Genomic DNA, 25,565 nt, shown 5'->3' with positions numbered 1-25,565 from the left:
CGCGCGGGGCTGGGGGTGGGGGGGGGTTCCTCGGGTCCTGTTGTGTGTTCACCGTTGTGACGACCGTCACGTCGCAGTGGCGTCTTCACGTCGCGTCGGGCTGTCGCTGTGCCGGCTGCATGCACTTGTGTCGTACTTGTGTCAAATGACTCTGCCTTCCTTCGGAAAGCACTAATGAACAGTGCTATTTCTCTTCTCTATTGTTGGGTTTTTTGTAAAGTTGCTCAAATGCTCTCAGGTATGGCGGCTCTGAATGGAGGACTTGGCGCCACGGGCTTGACGAATGGCACGGCGGGCACCATGGACGCCCTCACGCAGGCCTACTCAGGGATCCAGCAGTACGCGGCCGCGGCGCTGCCCACGCTGTACAGCCAGAGCCTGCTGCAGCAGCAGAGCGCCGCGGGCAGCCAGAAGGAAGGTAGGTGCCCGCCCGGCCCGCGGGGCAGAGGACCCTCGAGCGGGCGCCCACGAAGCCGAAGAGGAAGCCAGGGGGTCAGTCCCGCTCTTCCCGGGCTGGGTTCTCCTGGTTAGTTTCTGCTGAGAAACCCAACACGGCCAAGCCAGCGGTCTGCACCTCCTCCCCTCCTCGGACTTGAACTTCTTTTATCTCGCCGCGGTTCCGAGTGTCCTATTTACCTCCTCAGACACGCTTCTCCCCCGCTGCGTGCTTCTCTGCGGTTTCTAGTAGCTGCTGCCGTCTCAACCCTGCCAGGAGCCCCCGCCCGGATCAGCAGCAGGGCCGGTCTCTGACGCCTCCCCTGCCGCATCCAGTCCGCCCTCGTGGAGGGGGTCAGCCGGGGTCTTCCCAGGCATGTCGCAGGTAGCTCAGCCCCTGCCCCTGGCTGGCTGGCCTCTTGGCAGGTGACGGTGGCGGGCTAAGGACAGAATCCCCCGTCAGGATCAGCTGGGTCTGTGGCATGGGGGGGGGGGGGTCTCCTGAGGAAGTGAGTGCGTGATTGATGGGCTTGGTTCTCTGCCAGCCAGGCCGACTGAGTCTCAGGAAGTTAAGGCTAAGAATAAATTCAAGCTAATTATAAAACAGTTAATGAGCCAGTCCAGAGAGGGAGAGCATGTCTTTTCCTTTCTTGCTTTCGGTCTCTTCTCCTCAGTAGAAATTGCTTTAAAGCAAACTCGGCCACATGGTATTTTTTCTCTTCCGCACCTGTTGGGAGTGCGGCAGAAGAGGCTAGAAGAGGAAGGATGGCTGAGGAGGTTTTTACAAATTTCTTTCCCTTCTTTGCCTTCAACCTTACATTTCCAAAACGTTCTTGTCTGCGTACATTAAATATGGTATTCTAGGAGAACAGAATATTTTTTTTTAATCTTTTTTTTTTTTGGACACAGAGAGATCACAAGTAGGCAGAGAGGCAGGCAGAGAGAGAGAGAGGAGGAAGCAGGCTCCCTGCTGAGCAGAGAGCCCGATGCGGGACTCGATCCCAGGACCCTGAGATCATGACCTGAGCCGAAGGCAGCGGCTTAACCCACTGAGCCACCCAGGCGCCCAAGAACAGAATATTTTAACTTTGTTGTGAACTTTAAAAGGGACAAGAGCTTTAAAGATACTCTTGTAAAGCAAAAAAGTCTTGCTTCCATTTGGAAATAAGGGATCGTTAAAAATGCAAGATACATGAAAATCTAAATTCTTCGTTATTTCAACTTTCTCTTTACTCGCCGCTGTGATGGCTAGTGTAGATTTTTTAAAACCCTGCACCGATCCTCAGGCTACTGTGTTTCCCTAAGCATGTGAGACCCTACGTCATAAATCCCATGCCTTCCCAAAAACACCTGCACGGAGGTCCCTCTGTCTGGGGTCTGACTACGGTGGCGACTGTGGCAGGAGGCGGATCTGTGACAGGATGTTCTTAAGAGAGAGCATAAAAGCCAGTTCCCTACGGGATTCTTAAAAGAATGCTGGCCACTTCTCCACTGTCCAGCAGAGCCTGGGCACAGGTGACGTGACTGTCGCTGAGAAACACCAGCCACCAGCCGAGTCGCCATGCACTGTTGCAAGGATCAAGTGTGGGCCCTGAGACGACTTTCCTCTGCTGCTTCACCGCAGCCCACTGCCCCACATTTCCATGCCTTGACTTTGGGGTGGGTGGGTTGCCTGTGTAGGAGCTAACCTTCTGGGATTCGTGTGAATAATGGCTGCCAGCCCAGGATCACTGACATTTAAGTGTGAGGGCTACCAGCAGCATGGTTTAGTTTTGATTTTGTGTATGTGTGGTGGTGGTATTTTTGGTTTGTTTAGCAATTTTAATCATCTCCCACCTTCTCATACCTGTCTTCTGATCACCTTTCACCCAGTTGTGTGCTCAAGAGATTTAATCTTAGTATCAGTTAACCACAATATAATTTTCAAAGCAGGTTATACTGGGAAGGGGGAAAAAAAAAATGAATTCCACAGCTAAACAGATTTTTAGATTTTTCTGCTCCACAGTTTTATCCTTTAGTTAAGAGAGTTGAAAGTCAGGTTGATGCACTTAGTCATGTACCCTAGTATGTATTTTCCCACAGGAAAAGGAGCCGGGCTGGCTTTGGTGGTGGTATTTTAAAGATTTTTTTTTTTTTTTAATTTATTTGACAGACAGAGACCACAAGTAGGCAGAGAGGCAGGCTGAAAGAGAGAGAGGAAGAAGCAGGCTCCCTGCCCAGCAGAGAGCCCGATGCGGGACTCGATCCCAGGACCCTGGGACCATGACCCCAGCCGAAGGCAGCGGCCCAACCCACTGAGCCACCCAGGCGCCCCGGTGGTGGTATTTTAAAGCAGCTTTGATACGTTCCCTAGCTAAAGCTTCTGAAGGGTTATGGCATCCCTACTGACCTCAATCCAGAAAAGATGACCACCTTTCCGGTGACTCCTGAATAGCCTCTGACCTCTAATTGATTTTCAGGAGGCAGTCACGCACACACAAGTAGGTAGAGCCTCAGGAAGGCCACCAAGCAGTGGGGGGGGGGGGGGGTGCTGGTCATTGGCCACAGATACCCCAGTGCTCTATGCTAGACCTGGTGCCCTATGAGAAACAGGAAATGGGAGCACCCAGCCAGCTGGGACCAACACTCTAACAGAGAACTCCAGTAAGTTAAAGTGACAGGTACTGGGAGAGATCCGAGGAATGCATGACTTGTCAGCAGGTTCTTACTAAAGGGAAGGCTGAGGTGGATACACAGGTGGACCCCTCAAAAACGTGTTCTTGTGTTTCTACCCTTGGTGTCTGTTGCAACAGCCGCCTTCATTGCACGGAAGAGAGGTTTTCCACATCGAGTCACCTCTTTCTCATTTTAGTGTTCACAGTTTTGGCAGTTTGCAAAATCATACGCTTTCTGTGTGATGAAAACTGGGAGGTCTATACTAGGAGATGCTGGTGGCACTTTGACCTGAGAAAATGGTGAACAAAGGACAGAGTCTCCTTAGATTGACCTTTTTCCTATTTTCTTGGCCCCCCTATGTGGCACAGATACAATCGGAACGTATGGCATTCCAGAATACCAGGACTATCCAGGTGTAGCCAGTAATCGGACAGAGTGCATTAAATTGCATTTTCTCCCCAGGATGCAGGAGTTGAGAGTGGGTCCCATAAATCCTCATTTGTACATGTCGATCTTTTATTGAGAAGGAACACGAAATCTGGATGGTGCCAGATTTGCCGGGTACATACTGCCGAAGCCGAGCCTGGCCTAGTGGGGCTCTGTACAACCCTTTCCGGTGTTTCGGTTTTGCACCTGTTCGTATTGTGATTGATTTTTTAAGAATTTTTTTAAACCAGGAAACATTTGGGGACCTAAGACGTGCAACTGTGTCCCTTGAATTACAGACTGCCTCGTTGGCACTAGAATGTGGGTATGTCCATGGGAATTTTGAGCAACACACAAAGTTAAAGTAGTCAGGTTGACAGAGAAATGCTTGCTTTCCGTGGCTTCAGAAGCTTGCCGCCAGAAGACATCCTCAGGAAAAGTCCCACATGTTTGTGGGAAGAAACGTAGTTTGACTCTTCTTTACAAAGATGCTTTCTGTCCTTTATTTTTACAAAGTTATTCTTACCCTAGCTTTACTCTTCTTAGACCCAAATATTAGCCACCACGCCCAGCCCTGCAGCCCACCTCCCCCGGGGGGCCAGTTAAGGGTGCAGGAGTCAGATGCCAAGGTTACTTCACCAGTTTTGTGAGCACCCTTCCCTCCCAGACCCCACGCCCAGAACTCTGAACGTCCAAGAGACATCCAGCCCCGGGCCTCTCCAGACCAGCAGTGGGGGGAAAGCTCTGTAACTACCGCAGGCACCTTGGACCTGGCAAGTTGGATGACCACCTTCCATCAGGTCATTCAGATTCCCTCCTTCTCACCTTGCGATGGCTCCGGGCAGGTGCTAGAGAGATGGCGAATGAGATGGGAGAACAAGGAAAGAGCTGACCTCTCTAGCCAGTGTAGCTAAGAGGACCTTCCATACTCTGCCCTTTCTTCCTCTTCCTCTGGAAAGCGATGGCTGAGCTTGAAGAGCATGGCTGAGCCTGGTCTCTGACTAGCTCCTGTACCTCATGCGTTCATTTCCAAGGCTAATCCCCAGGGGTATAATTCCTCTCACAGCTGTGAACCTCTAACTACCTATTTTTTCCTGCCTTGACTCACTGCCAGTCATTTCTAATAAAAATGATTATTAGACTGTGTGTTAAGAGATTTGGCAAATCAAAACTGGATGGATAATTAGGTAAATGATTGAGAAATCCAAGCAACATTACTGCTATATCCATTATTCTAAATTGCTGCAATTTGCTAGAATGCACAGGATACTCTCAACTCCAAGAGGTTCGTATACACATACCACAAAACACAGCCACCCGGCAAAAACCCAGTCCCGCATTCTCCTTCCCACCTCGACCCCGCGGGGGTCACCCTCAGCCCCACGAAGAAGACACTGAAAATACGGACACTAAGCAAATGTGAGCCACAGAAGATGATCCCCAAAAAGACCCTGTCGCTGACCAGTGTCTTTGGAAATCAGGAACATCTGAGGGATGATTCCTGTCTTGAAAGACATTGCACATCTGACATTTACCCATCATCTATCTCCTTCCATTCTAGTACGAGAGAGGAAGGCAATGCTTAGCCTGTCTGATGTGAAAGCCCCCCTAAGAAGAGGCCTTGGGAACTAAGAAGCGAAGAATCCCTGACTCTGATTTTTTTTTTTCCTCTTCAGGTCCGGAGGGTGCAAACCTCTTCATTTACCACCTTCCGCAGGAGTTCGGAGACCAGGACATTCTGCAGATGTTCATGCCTTTTGGAAACGTTATCTCTGCTAAAGTCTTCATTGACAAACAGACCAATCTGAGCAAGTGCTTTGGTATGCAAAAGAAACCAAGCCAGAATGTGACAGTAACTTCCCCTGGGTGGTGCTGTTTCTTGGCCTTTTGGATCCATGTGAGCCGATCGGGCCAAGCCCTTTAATCCAAAGCAGAGGAAGGGGCTCTAGAAAGGAAGCATCTGGGAAACGACAGTAAATGCCCGCGCGTTAGGTGACAGTTGTGTGCTGTGCTACTAGTGTCTGACGACGCGCATCCGGTTCTCTCTCACTAGACAGCAGCGGGGGTTTCTTCAGGCCCCACAGCTGGAACCACAACCCTGAGCAGGTGGAAACACAGCCAAGAGACGGGGGTGGTTTGGGCTGCCCTGCTACAGGGCGGCACTGTAGAGACACTTTGCCACGGATGCCGCAGCCTTCTAGGTTCGGGAGGCATCAGGCATTTGTGGAATCGGGTAGCACGTTGTATGGGGAGGCTGCCTGCAGTCTCACAAACCTTCAGGGAGACGGGTCCCTTCACAGCAGGGGTGTGGCCGGGCCACCCTCAGCACTGCAGACACCCCCCCCCACCCGGAGCACAGGACAGGGAGCTGGTGTCTCTCATGGCCCCGTGGAATGCTGTGTTATGCTGATTCGGGAGCCGGAATTTGGGCTGATGGGCTCTGCACAGCCTGCCCCGAGTGGACGCAGAGCCCAGGAAACGCAGGCATTCAGAGAACGCTGGAAAAACCCAGCTCCTCGGTGGCCTGGGCTGTCATGATTCCCTCTTTCCTCACGCAGCCTGGACTCTGCCTCCTGAGGCAGTCTGTGCTCCCCGGGAAGGCACACTCTCCGCTTGCCCTCATGTTTTAGAAGCAGGCGCACAGAGCATTCGTTAATTCTATTTCTTGTTTTGCTTTTTGAACCCCTTTAGTCTCCAAAGTGGTTTAGAGGCTAGACTGTTCAGATTACAGATGACCTGCCTGGCAAGTTCTGGGCCAGCCTGAGCTCCAGTGTTTGCCTTCCTCCAAATCTAGGAATCCGTGTAGGTGTAGGCCTAACGGCACAGAACAGTGCCGCAGAGCGGGCCAGAGGAAGGACAAAGAACTAAATGCAGTGGAGAGAAACATCAAAGGTGCTAGGAATGGTACTCAAACACAGCATCTGGCTACTGGTAATGGGCACTGGATGCAAAGAGAATGTTTGGGCTTCTAAAACCCCGTTATCGTCCTGTCTTTCTAATCTCTGTGCCATCACCCAGGAAGGTCTGAAGCCTCTATTGTTAGAAGAATTAGTATGTCCGCCACTGAAAGTCACTGTTTTTACCCAACTGGAAAGGCTGTCTCCACTATGACAAGCACATAACACCCCCCGCCCCGTGATGGTTCACCAACGAGTGACATGGAAAGGGAGCTGTTCCACTGGGGCGTGTGTGCACTTGGTGGGAGCTTACCACGCCGAGCTGCCCCGCGCGAGGTTCTGGGCCAGACTTTGACTCCTCGTCACGAAGCAATGCCCTGGGCTTATCTGGAGATTGGAAAGGGGTTGTGCTTCAGGGTCTGATTTTGAGAAAAATACTTAGTGCCTTGAAAAGAGATGAGATTGGTCCACATGCTCCTCCTCCGAGGTATAATAATGCAGGCTGCACCCATGAATGTGGACAACTGTATTTAGTACTGTGCGCTGTTGTCCGTTCTGATCAAAAGCCGCAGTATCCCAAACCTACATTTCTCAGGGAGCCGGCCTAATTGGGGGGGGGGGTCCCCAGATTTGCTAGTCTTAGGTAGCCCATTCTTCCATGCTCACCTCTTGGCCAGATTTCGTTATCCATTTCACCCTTGACCCATTTCCATTCTTTAATCATCTTGCCGCTTCTGGATAAAGACCTAGAAGGAAAGGAGAAACTCAGAGCCAAAATCTTGGATTCGAGAGCACACACACTGGGAATTAGATTTAGTAAAAATCTGTCCCACCGTTTTGCAGTACAGCCTGCCGACGGAAAACTTGTCTGCATTATACCATATGCTCATTTTTATCAGCTGAGAACTCTGCTAAAGGTATAATGATGTCCTTCTCTTCCTCTGGTTTGTAAAGGAATTTGCTCTTTAGCTTTAGCAGATAGGTGAAGAAGCTTAGTATAGAACCTTCTGAACAGCTGATGTTAAGAACTGAAATTCACCCAGTGTAACTGCTTCCTTTCAACACCAGAAGTAGGGACAGCACAAGCTCAACCCCTAAACATGGGCATTAACTGCAGAAAGCTGTGTGTCCCCCACCCTCAGGGTTAGAGCAGACTCTGCGATCAGAATTCTGTTTCTGGGTCTTTGCAGACCGTCACTGCTCTTTCTCAAAAGCATGCGCTCCCTGCCATTTTGGTGGTGTTAGTACAGATGAAGGTACTGGGAAGTCTGTGAGGATGGCTCTTAACCCCTAAGCTGTTCGGACTCTTTATTCTTAGGGGGTATAAGGTAGCAGTGTCCAGTCTGCTGAATGCAGTGGCGCTTTGAAAATGGAAGTTGATATAATGAGAAAGGGCCAGCATTTCCCTAGGTCCCTAGGTCCCTCTCAGAAAGAACTCCACAATGTTAAAAATCAAGTACAAATACCGTAGAGTTCAGTTCACTAACGGACCCCATCCGACAGTCGAGCAGGTGTGGGCTGTGTGGGTGCAGGTGGAGAACTGGGATGAAAGTCAGGGTCTCTGCAGGGGGCGGTGACCAGCCCTGCCTTTAAACTGCACCTGATTGGGACACGCAAGCCCCTGGGGACCCTGCAAGCCCCAGAGGATCTATGCCTCCGCCTCTGGGAACACTTAGGCACCAGGGGTTTTGTCAGAAGGACTCCAAGGGCCCTGAAACACAAACAGACCTAACTGAGATCAGTAAACAGACCAGGAGTCTGAGAGTCTGAGATTTCGCTTTTCACAGAGGAGGGGTTTGCTCTCCTGATCCCAAATTCCCAGTCCGACCAGCTCTGTTCACCGCTTCTCAGTGGACATACCCAGGGGTGGCCATAAAACACACCCCACCCATCCACAGCCGCCCCCCCCCACAGAGAACTGAGCATGCGCCGAGCCCACAGGACGCTACCCCCCACGTACAGTCCCACTCTCCAGCCCCCCCACCCGCCCAGTGACATCCTGCTCCCTCCCGTCTCTTCCCCTGCCTCTCCCTGGTGACCGCCGTGTCCTTCCCCTTGTGTCTTCCAGGCTTCGTTAGCTACGACAATCCGGTGTCCGCACAAGCTGCTATCCAGGCTATGAACGGCTTTCAGATTGGCATGAAACGCTTGAAGGTCCAGCTGAAGCGCTCCAAGAATGACAGCAAACCTTACTGATCCCAACCCCCGAGGCTCCCTGCTCTTATTTTAGCTTTCTTAGGGTAAGTCCCACAAGCCAGCCTGTTCTCAACAGGAAAGGCAGAGGAGGACCACATTACCAACTTTTACCAAGAGAGACGGTTATTTTTACAATAAGGCCTCCATGTCCCCTCCCCGTGGCCCCACACCCAGTTCGCCATAATTAAAAACTTGGGCTACCTTGTTTCTATCGAGTAAAACTCCTTTTCCAGTTGTGCCACTGTATTTTCCTTTGTTTTGCAATTTGAATCTCCTTTTACCTTTTCTGTTTTGTTCTCATTTTTTGGCTTTTTTTTTTTTTTTTTTAAAGAAAACCACACATGAATAAATGACATCTTGAGAGTTTAAAAGGCTAACAAAGGCTAACGTGCAATTCTAACTCTGAGAGCCCTGGTGCCCCAGAGCACTGCCTGGAGAATTCACCCCTCCTGCCCGCGCCCACCCCCCTAGGAGGGCGCCAACCGTTTAGAGGTTAAGGTGGTGGCATAGCACGAGAGAGAAGCCAGGAGAAGCACTTAAAACAATACAAACATCTTTCCACTACATTTGGTTTGTTTTAACAAGTAGGATATTATTTTAGGGTTCAAAGAAACATGACATTTATCGGTCAGATTATTACACTGGTTGTCTATTTTGTTATTGTTTTATTTTAGTTTTTAGAAAGGATTAATGTAAAAAAAAAGATTTAGAGATCTGTTTCTTAAAGCTACAGGGTTTAAAAATAAAATAAAAATGAGTGAAAATACTTGATGTTTCTTGAAAGATAAATTTAATAATAAATAAATAATACATAAATACATAAATAAAAAAGAAAGCCACAGGCCTGTAAATTTTATTTGTAAAAAAAGCATTTCTATTTTTGTACAAAATTTTTACTGCCTCAGAAATAATGGAAGTTATTTATTGCCTATTGTTAACTTATTGGGTACCTAAAGAGCAGTTCTCTGTGCTAGCTAGAGCCTTTTGAAGTAGTCTCTAGAGGAATCGTTCTAGGAATGGGCTTTTTTTCACCGTTGAACCCTAGGCCTACAGTTCATGCTTTTCCCTCTTGTTGTTTGTATCTGTCTGACGATTTTGTTCGTAGCTTCCATGATCTATCTAGTTTATAGTTCAGTCGTCTGACTCTCCTCCCCCGTATGTCACATCCGTTGAAACTGGATCTCCCCCCCCTCCCCCCGCCTTGTCCCTCCCCAGCCCCCACCCCAAACCTCCTGGAATCCATCCCCTCTCCTCCTCCGGATGGATTCTCTTGGGGTTCCATTGTGCTGTGGATAAATATCGTAAGAAATGCAAATTACGGGAATGGCTCGTAGACTCCCTGATGACCTAAGATTTGCATTAGTTTTTCTCCTGCACCCTTAAGAGTGATTTTGTTGCTGCTGCGTCGATTCTGTGTAACTTTTTCCTCTCCCTTGTTTTCTCCCTAGACATCTTCATGCCCGTTAGTTCACCGTTTGCCTAGCATGTCCCTGTGGCGTCTCAAAAAAAAAGTTTCATCGTCCCGTCATTGTTTCTGATGTCTTTCTGACCTCACATCACATTTGGTTCTCCTACTGACCTTTGATCTAGTTTGACCTTTGAAATTTGCATGTGACCTCATCTAGCTATGAATTCTGGGAAGTCAATGTGAAAAACATTGCTGCATTCATGCAAGACTGAAATTTATTATTAGACAAATTAATTATAGAAAAAAAACCTGTGGCAAAAACGTTTCTTTCTTATTTTTTTTTTTCTTTTCATAAAACAGACTTGAAAGTATTATACAGGGATTGGCATTCTTCCCGGTCACTGGTAACAATAGCAATATGTGTCCAGGGACACAGAATGTTGGTTTCTAACAGACTACTTCCAAAAACAGTTTGAGAAAAAAACTGTCTGATTTTAAGTCTCTAGAGGTCTGTAATAGTTTTTACATTTTTCAGGCAGTGTAAAGTTTTTTGATAAGGCCATTTTAGGTGGCTCACTTTCTCATTAAGATATATATATAGAACCACTTTTTGTAGATTAGTATAAGAAAAATATTTACCCTGTTTTGGGGCAAATGCTACCTATTTGTGTCACCTTTTGCTGAACTGACTCACAGTTAGACAATCCATGGTTTAATGCACATGAAATTACCTATATTTTATACTGTTTCAATGTACAGGAGAAAGGTTACTGTAAACTGTGTTATGTTGGTGCTTCTGTGAATTAAGTTGTGGTTTCAATCATGAGTCTTATGGTCTTAATGTTCTCTGTTGATAAGACAAGTTTAGAATTGGTTTACTTAAAGAATTTCAAAAAAAAAAAGTTTGCTTAAAAAAAAAAATTTCATGTGAGGGAAAAAAAAAAAAAAAACCCTATTCCAGAATAAGTTTTGTGTTGGCTTGTAAAGCATTGATGTCATTTTTTTTTTTTATTATTGTGGACTATTTAGATGTGTTTGTGTTCAGCAAAATGTGATTTTTTTTTTCTTTTAAAGAAAAAAAGTGAAAATATATAGTGCCAAATTCCAAAGGTACTTCCTTCCTAGAGCTTCAGTGTGTTTCTTGTGAGAAGTAATTTGATAACATGGGTATTTTATTATGTGTTTTGTATAAATCCCTAATATTTAAAAAACAAAAAACAAAAAAAAAGAGGTTAAAAGTTTGTTAACTTGCTATCCTGTGGTCTTGTTGCCTGAAATTGTTATTGTTTGTTATTTCTCTATGATGTTTTTTGTAAGACATTGTATAAGTGCCCATGTCTCACTTTTTTAACCGCTCTGCACATCAATGCTGTGACGGCAACCTCACGATGTATTTCCTTCATGATATATGGAAACCTCTAAGGTGAGAAAGTTTTGAACTTCTAACCCTTTCTACCCAGAGCTGTCTGGAGCGTTGGTAACTTTTTATACCATTGTCATTTTTGTTTGTTCCAGGGTGTTTCTAATTTGGATCCCTCTCCCCTCCCCGCCCCCATACATCTTTGAGGTTTGGGGATTTTTTTTTTGGGGGGGGGGTTTTTTTTTTTTTTTTTTTTGTCTTTCCTACCTTTTTTACCTATTCGTTGAGATCCAAAAGAAACAAAACTCCACAAAGCAAATCCAAAGGGAAAAAAATATATTTTCATCATCTCTGTTTTTTGTTGTTTTTTTTTTTTTCTCCCTACACCACTTTTTTTTCTTTTAGTTTTGATTATTTCTGGTCATTTAAAAAAAAAAAACGAATGTGCTGCTGAAATTCCTTCTCTGGTTTTAATTAGAAACAGTTGATTGGATAAAACTTCTAAGGGGGACATTAGGTAGATTCAGCACCTACATTAACCTTGAATCTATATGCTTTTGAGATCAGGTGTAGGGGTATGTTCTAGTTCAAAATATTTTTATATACCTTCCAGTTAAAAGACTTTGTGATGAAGTAGTATTTTGAGGGATTTTGTTTCTTAAATACTCTCAGTTAATGATGTTTCTAATCAGCCACTGTGCTGGGCATTCTCTGATCCCAGGAGATACTTCTGATTAAGCGAGGTGTCTGGGGTTAGAAGATGACAGTCCTTTCGTTTCCTGCCTTTTTATTAACTTTATTAATTGAAATCACTGAAAAGGGCCTGAACCATCTAAGTCCAACTCTGTTCTCTGTCACAGTTTCTGACCAAATACCTAGCACCAGATCCTGCTGCCACTCTGTAAAGTGCCATAGTACTCTGACTTCGACTTCACATTGAACAGATCTCTTGCTGTCTTGACAAACCCCAGTGTCATCCCCTGAAGCCCCAACACAAACACCTGCCTTCTTGAAAGCAGGCGCTGGAAGCTTCTTTATCTCTAAAGGAGTTCAGAAACCCCTGGCTCCCGCCCCTTCCTCTCTTCCCGCTCCCTGCTCTGTTCAGTAACACATGTACGGATGTGATAGCCCTGGGATGGAAAGGACTAGCCTCTAATGATGCAAAAAAAAACAAAAAAACAAAAACAAAAAAAAAAGACACAAAAACTAAACACAAAACAAGTTTCCTTCTTATAGCACATGCACTTACAATGAAATGATTTGTATTATCCTCACACGTGTTTACTACTGCTGGGGCCTTCCTTCATCCTTTGAGGGCTATTTTGTACTTCCTGCAGCCATCAGCTTAATGCCGGGAGTTCACGCACATCTCTCTGTCACGCACAGCATAGGGTGGTTTGTGGGCGCGCAGCACACGAGAGAACACCACCTGAATTTCCAGCTCTCCTCTTCTTACTCACCCGCATCTCCCCAAGAGGAGCCTGAGTGCCGGTGACAAGAGGCTCAGGATGGGCATTTCACATTGGGTGTTTCTTATTTTGCAGGTGACCAAAAACAGGACATGTTGGGGGGAAAGTCGGGGTTTTTGTTTTCTTGGGTTTTTGGTTTTTGTTTTTTGGTTTTGTTTTGTTTTTTTTTTTTTTTTTTTTTTTTTTTTTGGCATGTTTGCATTGTTTAAAAGCTGACCCTCCTCAGAGACAAATTGTCCTTTTACTCACTTTATCTTTTAATATCAAAAGGAAAAAAAGCTGCCAGGGTGCAAAGGGCCTGTGCCAGAAGGAAAAACACACAGGGAAACTGCTTTTTTTTAAATCAAGTGTAGAGAATAGTCGTTTTTACACTAAATTAGAGAATTGTGATAAAATGGCAGTCCTCAAAGGCGTAACAAGTTCATCTTTCTTTCACCATAGGGGTTATAGTTCTTTGGCTTGTGCTACTCTGGACTCATTTTACTGTTTGTTTTTATTATCTTAAGTGCTAATTAACAAGAAGAAATAAAATTTTAAAAAAACCTGTAGTTTCATTACCTTTTTGAATAATGTCATACAAAAAAATGTATTTGTGTTTTTTTGTGCTGTGAGAATTGTTGTTTGTAGATTAATAATATCATTTTGTTTAGAATTACAAAATAGTTTTTAAATATTGTCTGAGAAAAGCCAAAGTTAATGCAACCTAGTGGAAACTGTAAGACCATTTGAGTATTGTTCGTTTTATTGATGCATTTGGATTTTGTTGTTGATGGAATTTGAGCCAAAAAAAAAAAAAAAAAAAAAAAAAAAAAAAAAAGCAGGCTTTCCTATTTCTACAACTGATTGTACTTACGCATTTTGTACCAGTGGAACTTTTTATACTGGAGATTAAAAAAAAATGGAAATTTTTGTGGCTTACTCTAGTGGGCCCCCTGACAATGACTGATTTCAAGTTTGATTTCTGACTGATAGAAAGAAAGTTGCTTTTCTTTTGAGAATTAAAAACTTTGGCTTGATTTCTTTTTTCCCTTTGCTTATATCTAGCATTAGAATTTTGTCTTAAAGATACAGCGGTAAGTTTCACTTTTTATTCTGTATTGTGCAGTTACACAATAAGGTAATTAGATTTAGAAGTACTCAGTCACTTTAAGTGGATAAATGTATTAGTTACAACTTTAGGGGTTTGCTTTTTTGCTGTTTAGATCAAAGTTTTTTCTGATTCTTCTGTCCTCATTGTGAACATAACCGTGTAGTTGAGACAGTCAAACTTATTTTTGTAACGTATGTTATTGTGTGATGCAGTTTTTTGCTTCTGTCTCCAATATTAAACCATTTTCCTAATACTTGTTTCTCTCTCTGCGTGTTGTATTGTTGGTAGTCATTATGTGTTGGTGATACATCTACACACCTCACTGTTTCACGTATCTGTTTTTTTTCCTGTATGTTGTGTAAAAAGATACAGTCGATTCCACCTAAGTGAATATCTGATTTGGGGAAAGGGGAGCCTGCACACCAGCCACCTCTGATTTCTGTACAACAGCCCATTTTAATCCCTGCTTCCAAGACTGCTGCTTCTTTCTCTCCTTCACCTAAGTAACTGCCTACAGAGTTGGATTTGCCTAGGCCTCTTCTGGTCTTCTGACCCCACGGGTACCTGGCACCCTCCCTCCCCGCCCCCTCCCGTGGGTGTGCGGCTGCGGTCCCGAACGCTCGCCCACACTGGCCGCTGCTTTGCTGTATTCCTTTAAGAAATGTAAGAGGAGCAGCAGCAGAGCTGGGGTTCCTTCTACCTCCCCACAAGTCTAAAGGCATATCATTACCAACTCTTCCAAGGAACGAACCACGTTTTTGAAAGAGGTGAGCTCAAAGGGAAGAAACGACACACGGGCCCGGTCAACAGAGATGCGAAAGGGTTAAACTGAAGTTTACACATTCCTATCCATCACTACCTACTTCTAGAAAAGTAATTTAAGTTATTTCTTTTTTAGAGCTGATGGAAGCCAGGGGCAGCTTTAATTACTGAAAATAACAAAGGGACTACTTCCCAGCGCTCAGAAGGAAGCTGTGACTCGGTGAGGGGGGAGGGGAAGGCGGGGAAGGTTCCCACGCTCGTGTCTTCACGACAGATCATCCCTTTCCAAACGAAAGCCAACAATGCCGTAAGCACCCACACGACTCCCTCCTGAGTCAACACGGTGTCCCTCACGATCACCCCAGCCTCAGTTACCAAAAGAGAACGAGAGCCCTCTGAAACCGAAGCTCCAGGCCCCCCTCCCTTCCAGGCCCATCTCTTATGCTCAGGAATCTGACTGCTCTCCAAGTGCTCTTAAAAGATTCCACTGCTGTCTGCTCCCTCTGTCTTAGCTCTCCTTCCAACTTTTCAGCCGCACAAGCTCGGTCTGACTCAGGCCACCCAGCACCGGGCAGCCTTCCTCCCGCTGCCCGTGAGATTGTCCCCGCAGGTGCTCAAGCCCTTCACGCTCTGGTGTCAGCGGCCCCTCTGCCCCCTGGATTGTCTTTTCCAATTGGCTCAACCACAGAGGGACCTGGTGAGGTGGAGGGAAAAGAGGCTCTTTCTCCCATAGGCCGAACACCTCCGTGAAGTGACTTCCACCAGCTCCAAACCTGCAGACCTGGGAGCTGACTTCCTGCCAATACTTCTGCTTTAAATCTCATAGGCTCCAGCAGATTGCCTCTGAAAACCCCATCTTTTTAGTGGGGAAAGATGGCTAAGGGTGTGATTTCTTTTTTTCTTTTTCTTTTTGTTTTTTTTTTTTTTGATGGGAGGGGCGTAAGGGAGGGAGAACGGAGCAGAGGGTGATCGATTCTTTCCGAGACGCAAGTGTTTAGTTTTAAAATCTGTACATAAGAATGAATGAAAAAATATATATATCTCTACAGAGAGATAGAGAGAGAGATCTCTCTACCATTTGGCACAAGGCAAAATACTCATGCTAAGTAAAAGAAGGGAAAGACAAAGCCAGTTTTTTGTTGTTATTTTTTAGAAAAACAACAAAAACAGTAATTCTCCAAAGAAGGGGACAAAGCTGCTAGTTCCCTGAAGCATTCATGATTGTAAAGTTGGTCCCCGCTTAAATTCATACTTATCATTTTGATTCTGTGCAACACCACTGCAGTGTTAGCTAGCAAGGTGTATGTTTGCCACCCACGGATCACCTTGGGAAATGACAGGACTGTCAACGTTTACAGCGCTGACAGCAGCCACACCTCTGCCCAGCCCACGACACTTCCCAACAAGCCTCGGGCTGGGCCTCTCAGCCGGCAGGCCAGGAAACACAGTGAACATCAATGTACTGTGAATCGTTCCTGATAAGTGAATAAAACATTGTGACCAAACAATCAGCTTATTCACTTATCAGGAATCGACTGTTCTGCTAATTTGCTGTTTTTGTTTCTCATCTCTGTTGTAGCTCACTATTTTTGCTGTGTTCTGTTTTCTCCTCTCATGCTTGGGCAAAAATCACTGGGAATATTACATGTGACCATAAAACGTTTATATCGAGTGAAATGATATCTTAACAAAATCTATGCACTTGCTATCAGGAACACAATACTGGATGTGTCTTATATATATTGAACTATATAGTACTCGATTTCTTAAATAAAGCTTAAGAAAGGACTCTGTTGTGTGTACAGTTAATGTGATTATTTTTCAAGGCAGTGTTTCTAAGGGGTGTTTTTGTTCTTTTAAGTCTTGAGTGATACAGGATATTTTTCATTAAAATTATATCACTGGCTTTATGACTTAATATTCAATAAATTTTCTTTGGAAGCAAAATGGAGTGGGGGGAAGTTCTTCTGAGCACATTTTAGCAAAAGACATCTGGAAAACCATCCCCTCCCTGGTGACCATGGCCAACCTCTACCCAGGGCACGATGGGTGGCAGGAGAGAGCAATCCCTTCACAACAGCCCAAGGCCCCTGAAAAGCGTCTAGAATCTGCCCTAAACTAGAAAACCCAACTGCCTTTCTGAATGTGATCCCTTCAGGCTCAGAAGAAAGGAAACAAAAAAAAGAAAGCTCCAGGAATAATGCTGGCTTGCCCTCAATGCTTTTCCACTGTGATGTGACACCAAAAACTCTCTCTAGGCCGCTGGAGCGCAATGGCCACTCTATTCAGGACCGCAAAATGGGAGAGAGCGAGAGAGGGTGTTTGATCATTCAGGATAAGAAGGGGAAAATTTCAAAGCCATATGTGAGGCAGACATCCTACAACAGCTGCGGTGCTTAAATGGGAGTCCTGCTGCTTAGCCCCTTGAAGAAAATACTTTTGAAAAATTTCCTACAGGCCGTAAGTCTGAACAGAATGGAGCTTTCTCTTGGATTTTTTTGCTTTGGGGTTTTATGGTAGATTTGTTTTTCTCGATTGATGTTTGATTCTAGGAAAAACTCCTAAACTTCTACTTGCAAAACAGCACCGACATCCTAATCCTTTATAAAACAAATCTTAGTAATCCCTGATAACGAGGCGCGGAGAGAGCAGAGAGCGAGCACTCTCTCTCGCTCGGTGTGGGCCTCCTCCTACACCAAACCTCCTACTCATCAGTTGGGCACAAGAACAAAACAACTTCGAGGGAAAGTGAGGGATCCGAGAAATAGCCAAGGGTAGTTAAATCAAAGGATCTAGACAGACTTTGCTTGCTGGAGCCACGTAGTTTGGGGTTAGAGGAAAGAGGTTCTCTTTAAAAAATTAAAAAGAACGTTCTGAGAACCACTGCTCTGAACGACCCGGGGCCCGGCACTGACGAGCAGGCTTGGTGAGGAGGTACCTGAGGACAGAACTTTCCTCGTAGTCTTGCCTTGAGCATCAGTAACATAGAAAACACTTTCTTTTTGTAAGAGAATACATCCAAGGTCATAACGGCAAGAGAGCTCTGAGGCTCAGTCAGGTAAGAAGGGACAGCAACAGATGCCCTCTCCCTCCGAGCCCCAGTGCAGTGGCCCCCCGCCGTGGACCCGGCATCCAGGGGCTGCGCGCTGGCAGATGTGGCCCCGAGTGAGGCTGGAGGGTCTGTCAGGTGCTTTATGGAAAGGCCAGATTTCTTTTCCCCTTGTTCTGTCGGGCAGCAAAGGCTGGTACCGACTCATACCTGCCCACGTCTGTAGGATGTTTTTAAAAATAAAAAACACACAAATACAGAGATAACCAATATATAAATCTAGAAGACTGGTCAATTAAAAGTCCCCTATTTTGGAGACTGCGTGAACTTTCTACCACGAAAGTGGTAGTTAAAGGAAGAGGAAACACTTTGGAGCACTCCGTGGGTACCACGGCCTCACTCTGAGTGCCAGCTCTACCACTAATTATCCACGTAACCTCTCTGTGCCTTAACGTCATTAGCAAAATCGGGGTTAAAAAAAATACCTTCCACATGGGGTTATGATGAGGATGAATTAAGCCGATACACAGAAAACACTCAGAGCAGGGTCGGTCACAGCGCCAATACTCAGAAAGGTCAACCAGTTAGCAGCAGTGGGAGATGCTACCGACAGTCAGCCCCTCCCTGCCGGCCTGGCCTATTGCTCTGTCCCACCACGCGTCCCCTCCGCCAACCCCAGAGGGCCCCACAGCTCTCCCTGGGCTCTTGGGACAAATGTGGACAAGGTGCAACCAGATACCACAGCTCCTCAAGTAGAGATCTCCGCACGAACACGCCTCGGAACAGGCTCTCCTCGTGAGAAACTACATTAGAAGCTAACCCACCCTTCCTCGTGGGGTAACACACCCACCCAGCCCTGCCCTAAGTCACGAGGACCGAGAACGAACTCCATTTTCAAAAGGGGACGACTGACCCCCCATTCAGAGGGGTCCTTCCTACCTCTGACTACTATATTTAGGTCTCTCTTCCCCACAAGAGGAGCCCAGCAATCCAGTTTAGGTCCTAAGTGGGTGTCAAAAATCTCCTAGAGATTTGCCTGTAACTCCTCTACGTTCTATGCCCTTCCAAGGCAAAGGTGTGTCCTCAACAAAAACCAGAATCAAAACAATTCTGACCACCTTGGGAAGAGCAGAGGGCAGGGTTCAGAAGGCTGGATGTCTTTCTAGACCATCACCCCCATCTCTACCCGATCCCCAATTTAATCAAAGGCTCTCTGCTTTGGCTTACTTTATTTATTGGTTGTTTCATGTAAAATTTTATTTAGGAAAAAAAATTTTTTTTTTTTACCAAAAGCAAAAAAAAAAAAAAAAAACAAAAAAAAAAAACCACAAAAATTTTAACACAGCTCCAGAAGAAGGTAATTCTGACAGAGGCTTACCCGTACTTCCGCCCTGTGACAAACAGGCGCTGTTCTGGAGCTGTTCGCGCCTTCTTTCTTCTTTCCTCGTCTCTCCACCATTCCTATCTGCTCATAGTTCTTTGTCCACAATGCATCGTTCCAGTCACTCTTGTGCGCTGTTTGCCCGTTGCTTATGTGTCTCCTGAAGCTAGGACGTGAGCTCTTTGCCGTAGGAGCCTGTCTCTCATTCATCACCGTATCCCCAGCACCTGACACAGTCCCCGCCATACAGCCAGTGTGCAAAAATGCTGGACGGAGGGGGTGACGCGTAGGAGGGGGGGATCAGTGCACGATGGATCAGTGCAGCAGGTGATCTTGCGGGGGCTGGGGAGGAGCATTCCTTACTAACCGGACAACTCAGGAAACACCCTTGGGGAGAGAGAGAGAGGTCTGATTATGGTATGGGTTGAGGCTGGTGGAAACTGGAGGCCTCTGGGCAAAAGTCAGGAGCCACTATGGGAAGCCTGGGACATAGGCAGGACAAAGAACACTCATCTGTTTGTGGGTCCCAAAGATGCAGGCTCTTCCTTGTTGCCACCGGGCTCATCAGCCACCGAGGCCTGAATGAAAGGACACTGCTACCATGAAGCCACGCCACCTGCAGCATACCGTCATTTGTTTAGGTCAAATTTTGCACTCTCTCCAAAATATTTTAGGGCTGTTCCTAGAAAGGTTTTTAACATCTAAGGGACCAGAAAAACTATAAAATGGAGTCCAAATCAATAAGAAAACAACTACAAGTACAGGCATATGACCCCAAGGCACTCCTGAGCAGCAGGTCAACTGCCACTTGTGGCCACTGTTCCTTCGGCCAGCTGAGTGCCTCGAGCAGGACGAGGCCTGGGCCAGCCCACAGGCAGCATGGTACGACCAAGTCACTAGAACAGCTTTGAAAAGGCACAAAGTTGATGCTGCTTCTGGGATGCCACTCAGCCCCGGCATCCAGGAAACATATCCAGTAATGCGTCCCAACTTGTCAGTAACTACCACAGCAATAGTGCATAATCAATTAATCGCTCATTTATCTAAAACCTGGGTATTAGGCAGCTACTCCTCGTGAGACCCTCTAGGAGGAGAAGGGAGAGGGTCTCACAAGAAGTATGGGATCCTGCCTCCAGAAAACTGCTGTCATCAGCATATGTGCCAGGTAAAGAGAAACCCTTCAAATGCGAAAGAGTAGATGGGCCAGACAAAAACACGGTCTCTGCACAGCAGACGGTACACCCCACAGTGCCTGTGCGGGATTCCGTACTGAAGATCCACAAAAAGATGGCAGCTCTTCTAGGTTTTTCACGCCTTGGCAGAGCTCAGCACTTACCAGACACAATGTCTCCCTGGCTAGGGCTTCAAGGTTTGTCCAGAAAGACAAATTAAAATAGGGGATGGAGGCAGAGGAGACGGCCCTAAAGTCTTCCATTAACCTAAGTCCCTACAAAGGGCAGAGCTGAGCCAAGTGGCTGTGTGGGGTCAAGTGTCACGACTCCGAACCGGCCAGCTATGGCACATTCCTACTAGTCCGCAGAACCAGTTCCAGCCACTAACTGCATCTCTTTAAAAACTCTGACCCGACACAAATGAGAACCTTCCCATTAAAGAGTATGATGAGATTGGGAGGGGACCGGTAGGGATAGAGCCTTGGCGGGAATGACGGACGGGGACATGGCACGAGATGTCCTGCAGAGCGGACAGCGCTGCCACCATCCACCTGTACGCAGTTCCAAGGCGCACAAGCTCGCTGTCCCCCCAGGTCTGCCTCTGCCCCCCTTCCCAGCCCACTGCGAGTGTGCGCCCACCACCCAGGAGCCTCCTTCAGCTCTCCGACAGGACTAGCTGCACCCCCGTTCCTAGGAGCAACTTCAGCCCAGCACTGTCAGATGCCGCCCACACCTGCCAGCTTCCCCTGGTCCCCACCTCTGCAGAGCGGGCTTCAGAGAGAAAGGGCTTTCCAGCTCAACTCAGCCTTCCCGCTCCTGCGGTGAACCGTGAGCAAGGCGGCCCCTCGCGCTGGCTAGAACAGGCGAAAAGGAAACACTGCGGACTCTGCCACTTAGGAACGAGCCTAGGCTGCTCTCACTAAGGTTGTTTAGGTTGTTCCAGACTCCACTTCCCCTCACAAGAAGAACCACGGACAACTACTCACGGACAGGACAGCACTGAGAGAATTCTAGAACTCGGGTGTGAGGACAAAGCACTCCCCAGCAGCACAGAGCGCAAGACAGAGCACACGGGAAGGGCAAGGGGAACACCCCGCGCTGCGCACCCCAGCGCGGCACCCCGGCACCCCGGCGCGGCACCCCCGCGCGGCACCCCGGCGCGGCACAGTGCCCCCATGTCTGCTCTGAGCACATGCTTCCTCCAGCGGAAAAACAGAGCCCAGGGTTTCTCTTCCCCAACCCTGCACCCAACACTGTGGGTGGCTTCGTGGGGGCCCCTACTCTGGTTTTGCTCCATGGGGTACCAGAGAGATTCTGTGCGGCTTGATCCCGGAGAATGTGACTATAACAGGGAAGCCGGGAAAGGTGTGCAACAACTAGCACTCAGGTCTCCGGAGACTTAAGTTCGCCCTGCAGAGCCCGAGCAGCACCGCGAACCAGCAGATCTGCTCGTCTGCAGAACCAAGTCGGCGACACAGTCCGACCACGAAATGCAGCTGCGTGTGCATCTGCCGGACTCGGGTCCTCAAACAGAGGGTTCTGCTGGCCCTGGAGCCTGCGCTACCCAGGTCTAGACAGAAGAGCTGAGTCACCTCTCCTACTACAAAGGACGCCTCCCAGCCCCTCCCAACCAGAAAGCCTTTTGGGGAAAGTGGAGACGCTGCCCTCCCCATGCCACCCAAGCAGGAGAGCTGAGCCACAGCCCCATCTGCAGTTGAGTATGGCCCCCAGCGCCATGTGACAGAAAGAGCGCACAGAACATCTCGAAGCTGCTGCGTAATTCAGTAATGCTCCAGCCAGGAGGGAGGTGGGCAGAGCTGATGACCTCCAGAGCAAAGCCAGGGGTCTTGCTTGGCCAACGAACCTGGGCACAGGTCAGCTTGAGCTAAGTCCACAAAGAGCCTCAGCGGCCTTGGAGCTGCTCCTCCGGCTATGTTGAGCAGGAAAACGAATTCATAACTCTACCTGCTGCTGAATACAGCCTTCAGGCGGCCCGACAAGAGAACCTCATCAGGAAGCGCAGCGTATGGCTCTCCCCCAAAACCAGTGGCCTCACCTAACCAGGATATTCAGTGGACACTCGTGGTTCCCAAACAACAGAAAGCTAACTCGTAGTCCCACCTAGTGCTGAGCATAGGACCCGGTCCAGAGCAACCAGCGAGCCTGACCGAAGACTCCAGGCAACCAAGGAACCCATACTACATCCTCACTTTGGCAGGAAACCAAGATAACAGCCCTCCCCAGCTCTTCTCAGCAAATGGCCCAACCCTCCACTCTGACCTCAGAAGTTCCTTGCCCAAAAACAAACCCTAAAAGCAGGCCCCACCAGGCCAAGGACATTACTAACAGACACATCCAGAAACCCAAACTGAACTAATGCATGAAAACTACCTCTGCGAAAGCAAACTGGCAAAAACTTAGAGAAGACACTTACTCAGAGATGCAGATATCAGTGGAAGGAAGCAAAGAGCACCAAAAAAATTCAGGTAAATTTGACACCACCAAAAGAAACTAGTAAATCTCTACTAACTGACCCTAAAAAAAGACATCTATGAACTCTCAAAAATTCAAAATAATCACCCAAAAGAAGTTTTGTGAACAACAAAAAAAAATCACAGAAAACTAAATATTAGGAAAGCAATGCATGAACAAATGAGGACCCCAGAAAGAAACAAAAACAGTAAAAAAAAAAAAAAAAAAAAATTCTAGAACTCAAACATACAATACTGAACAAATGAATTCAAATCAGAGCCTTTCAAGTGGATTCAACCAAACAGAATAAACAATCAGTGACCTAGGAAATAGGACATTTGAAATTATTCAGTCATTAGAACAAAAATTTAAAAAGAATGGAAAACAGTGATAAAAGCACATCAGATTTATGGGACAGAATTAAAAAAGAAACCAATATTCACATTATAGGAATCCAGGAGAGAAAGGAAATAGAGAAGAAAGTATATTTTTTATAAACATTTTATTTATCATTTGCCAGAGAGAGAGAGCGCACAAGCAGGAAGAGCAGCAGGCAGAGTGAGAAGGATAAGCAGGGAGCCAACATGGGACTCAATCCCAGGACCCTGATATCATGACCTGAGCCAAAGGCAGACGCTTTAACCACGGAGCCACCCAGGCATCCTAAGAAAGCATATTTAAAGCAATAACTGAGGGGTGCCTGGGTGGCTCAGTGGGTTAAAGCCTCTGCCTTCAGCTCAGGTCATGATCCCAGGCTCCTGGGACCAAGCCCCTCATCGGACTCTCTGCACAGCGGGGAGCCTGCTTCCCCCTCTCTCACTCTGCCTGCCTTTCTGCCTCCTTACAATCTCAGTCTGTCAAATAAATAATAAAACCTTAAAAAAAAAATTTAAAGCAATGACTGAAAACTTCCCCAACCTGGCAGAAAAAGAAGACCTCCAAATCCAAGGAGCCCAAAGGGCCCCCAAAAGGGTGAACCACAACACAGTGAACCATGATAGGTCTACACAGGCACACATTATGATTAAAATGTCATAAGTCAAGGAAGAAGAAAGAATTTTTAAAACAGCAAGAGAAAAGAAAGAAGTTACATACAGAGGAATGCCCATAAGACTAGCCACAGATTTCTCAATAGAAACTTTTTAGGCCCAAAGAAAAGGGATGATATATATTCAAAATATTAAAAGAAAAAAAAACTCAACTAAGCATGCCAAACCCAGTGAAACTGTCCTTCAGAAATTAAGGAGGGATAAAACCTTTCCCACACAAACAAAAGCAGAAGAAATTCATTAGATCTGCCTTACAAGAAATGATCAAGGGACTTGTTTGACTGGAAACAAAAGGATATTAGATAACATCATAAAAACATAACAAGGCAGTGTAAAACTCACTGGTAATGGTAAGTATACAATCAAAATTAGATTCTGTAATATAGTAATGGTAGTATGCAATTCACCTCCAACTCTTGTTTAAAAGTTTAAAAAGTAGTAAAAATCCTATAACTACAAAAATTATTAGTTATATAATATAAAAAATATGAAAATGTTACACCAATTCCTAGAATGTAAAAGGGAGAAAAAAACAAAGTATAAGGCATAGAAATTATATGGAAGGTAATTTGTTGGTAGTTTAAAATAGGGTTCAGAGCTTTAAGATATTTTATGTAAGCCTCATGGTAACAAGGGAAAAACCTGCATAAATTACACCAAAGAACATAATAGAGAAGTCTAAGCATATGGACACCAGAAGACATGAAAAAAACACACACAAAAAGGCACCACAGTAAGAAATAAGGAACAAGATCTACAAAATAATAAAAAAAAAAAAAATTTGCAAAATGCCAATAGTAAGTCCTTATTTATCAATAATTAATTACATGTAAATGGATTAAACTCTCCAATCAAAAGATACAGAATGCCTGAATGGATAAAAAGACAAGATCCAACAATATGTTGCCTACAAGAGACTCACTTTAGCCTTACAAATAAACACAGTCTGAGAGTGAAGAGATGGAAAAAAACATTTCGAACAAATGGTAACCAAAAGCAAAAACTGGGCTAGCTATACTTCTATCAGGCAACACAGATGTTCAATTAAAAATGGCTCAAAAAGGGGGAAAAGGTCATTATATATGATAAAGGGATCAATACAACAAGAAACCATAACCGCTTTAAATATTTATGCACCCAATATTAGAGCAACTATATACACAAAGCAAAAACTAATAGAGCTAAAGGAAAAATAAAAAGCACTTCAATAAGAGTTGGGAACTTTAATATCCCACTCTCAACAATAACAAATGAACTAGGTAGAGAATAAATAAACCACGGATTCAAACAATGATAAAGACCAAATTGTCCTACAGACATAATAGACCATTCAATCCAACAAAACAGAACACACATTCTTCTCAACTGCACTTGGAACAATTTCTAGGATGGACCATATGTTAGCCACAATGCAAATCTCAAAAAATTCAAGACTGAAATAATATCAAGCATCGTCTCTGACCACTGTGAGATGAAACTGGAATTCAGTAACTAGAGTAAAACTGGAAAATTTACAAATACATAAAAAATTAAACCACACTCTCCCGAACAAACAATGAATTAGAGAAGAAATTAAGGAAAAATAAAAATATTTGGAGAAACAAAAATGAAACCACAGTATACCAGAACTTGTTGGATGGAGCAAAAAAAATGTTCTAAGAAGGAACTTGGTAACAAAACAGGCATACCTTATCTCCCTGCACTTCATCTGTGCCTCACAGATAGCAGGTGTTCTACAAATCAA

General features: G+C 45.8%; 1 protein-coding gene and 1 long non-coding RNA gene across 17 annotated transcripts in view; one reads left to right on the top strand and one right to left on the bottom strand.

The window, feature by feature from the left end:
* Window positions 1-16,487, top strand: part of CELF2 (CUGBP Elav-like family member 2) — a 510,120-nt gene extending 493,633 nt beyond the window's left edge. For 10 of the 16 annotated variants that reach the window (XM_045087392.1, XM_045087388.1, XM_045087382.1 and 7 more), the window contains 3 exons: window positions 221-418; window positions 5,193-5,336; window positions 8,482-16,487. In XM_045087392.1, coding sequence (XP_044943327.1) covers window positions 221-418; window positions 5,193-5,336; window positions 8,482-8,609 — 470 coding nt within the window. In that variant the 3' untranslated portion in view covers window positions 8,610-16,487. The remainder of the gene's footprint in view (window positions 1-220; window positions 419-5,192; window positions 5,337-8,481) is intronic. The other 6 variants (XM_045087384.1, XM_045087383.1, XM_045087387.1 and 3 more) reach the window with 3 other exon arrangements.
* Window positions 5,331-19,821, bottom strand: LOC123393993. Its single transcript, XR_006608799.1, has 4 exons — window positions 19,126-19,821; window positions 7,080-7,159; window positions 6,727-6,800; window positions 5,331-5,476 (listed from the first exon to the last, which is right to left on the bottom strand). It is a non-coding gene; the product is annotated as an uncharacterized LOC123393993 (long non-coding RNA).
* Window positions 19,822-25,565: the final 5,744 nt, after the last annotated feature.

Source organism: Mustela putorius, unplaced genomic scaffold (genome assembly GCF_011764305.1).
Source record: "Mustela putorius furo isolate JIRA1106 unplaced genomic scaffold, ASM1176430v1.1 tig00001130_pilon_pilon_pilon, whole genome shotgun sequence".
Taxonomy (NCBI): domain Eukaryota; kingdom Metazoa; phylum Chordata; class Mammalia; order Carnivora; family Mustelidae; genus Mustela; species Mustela putorius.
Note: the sequence above shows the minus strand (reverse complement) of the source record. Positions and strands in the feature narration are given on the sequence as shown.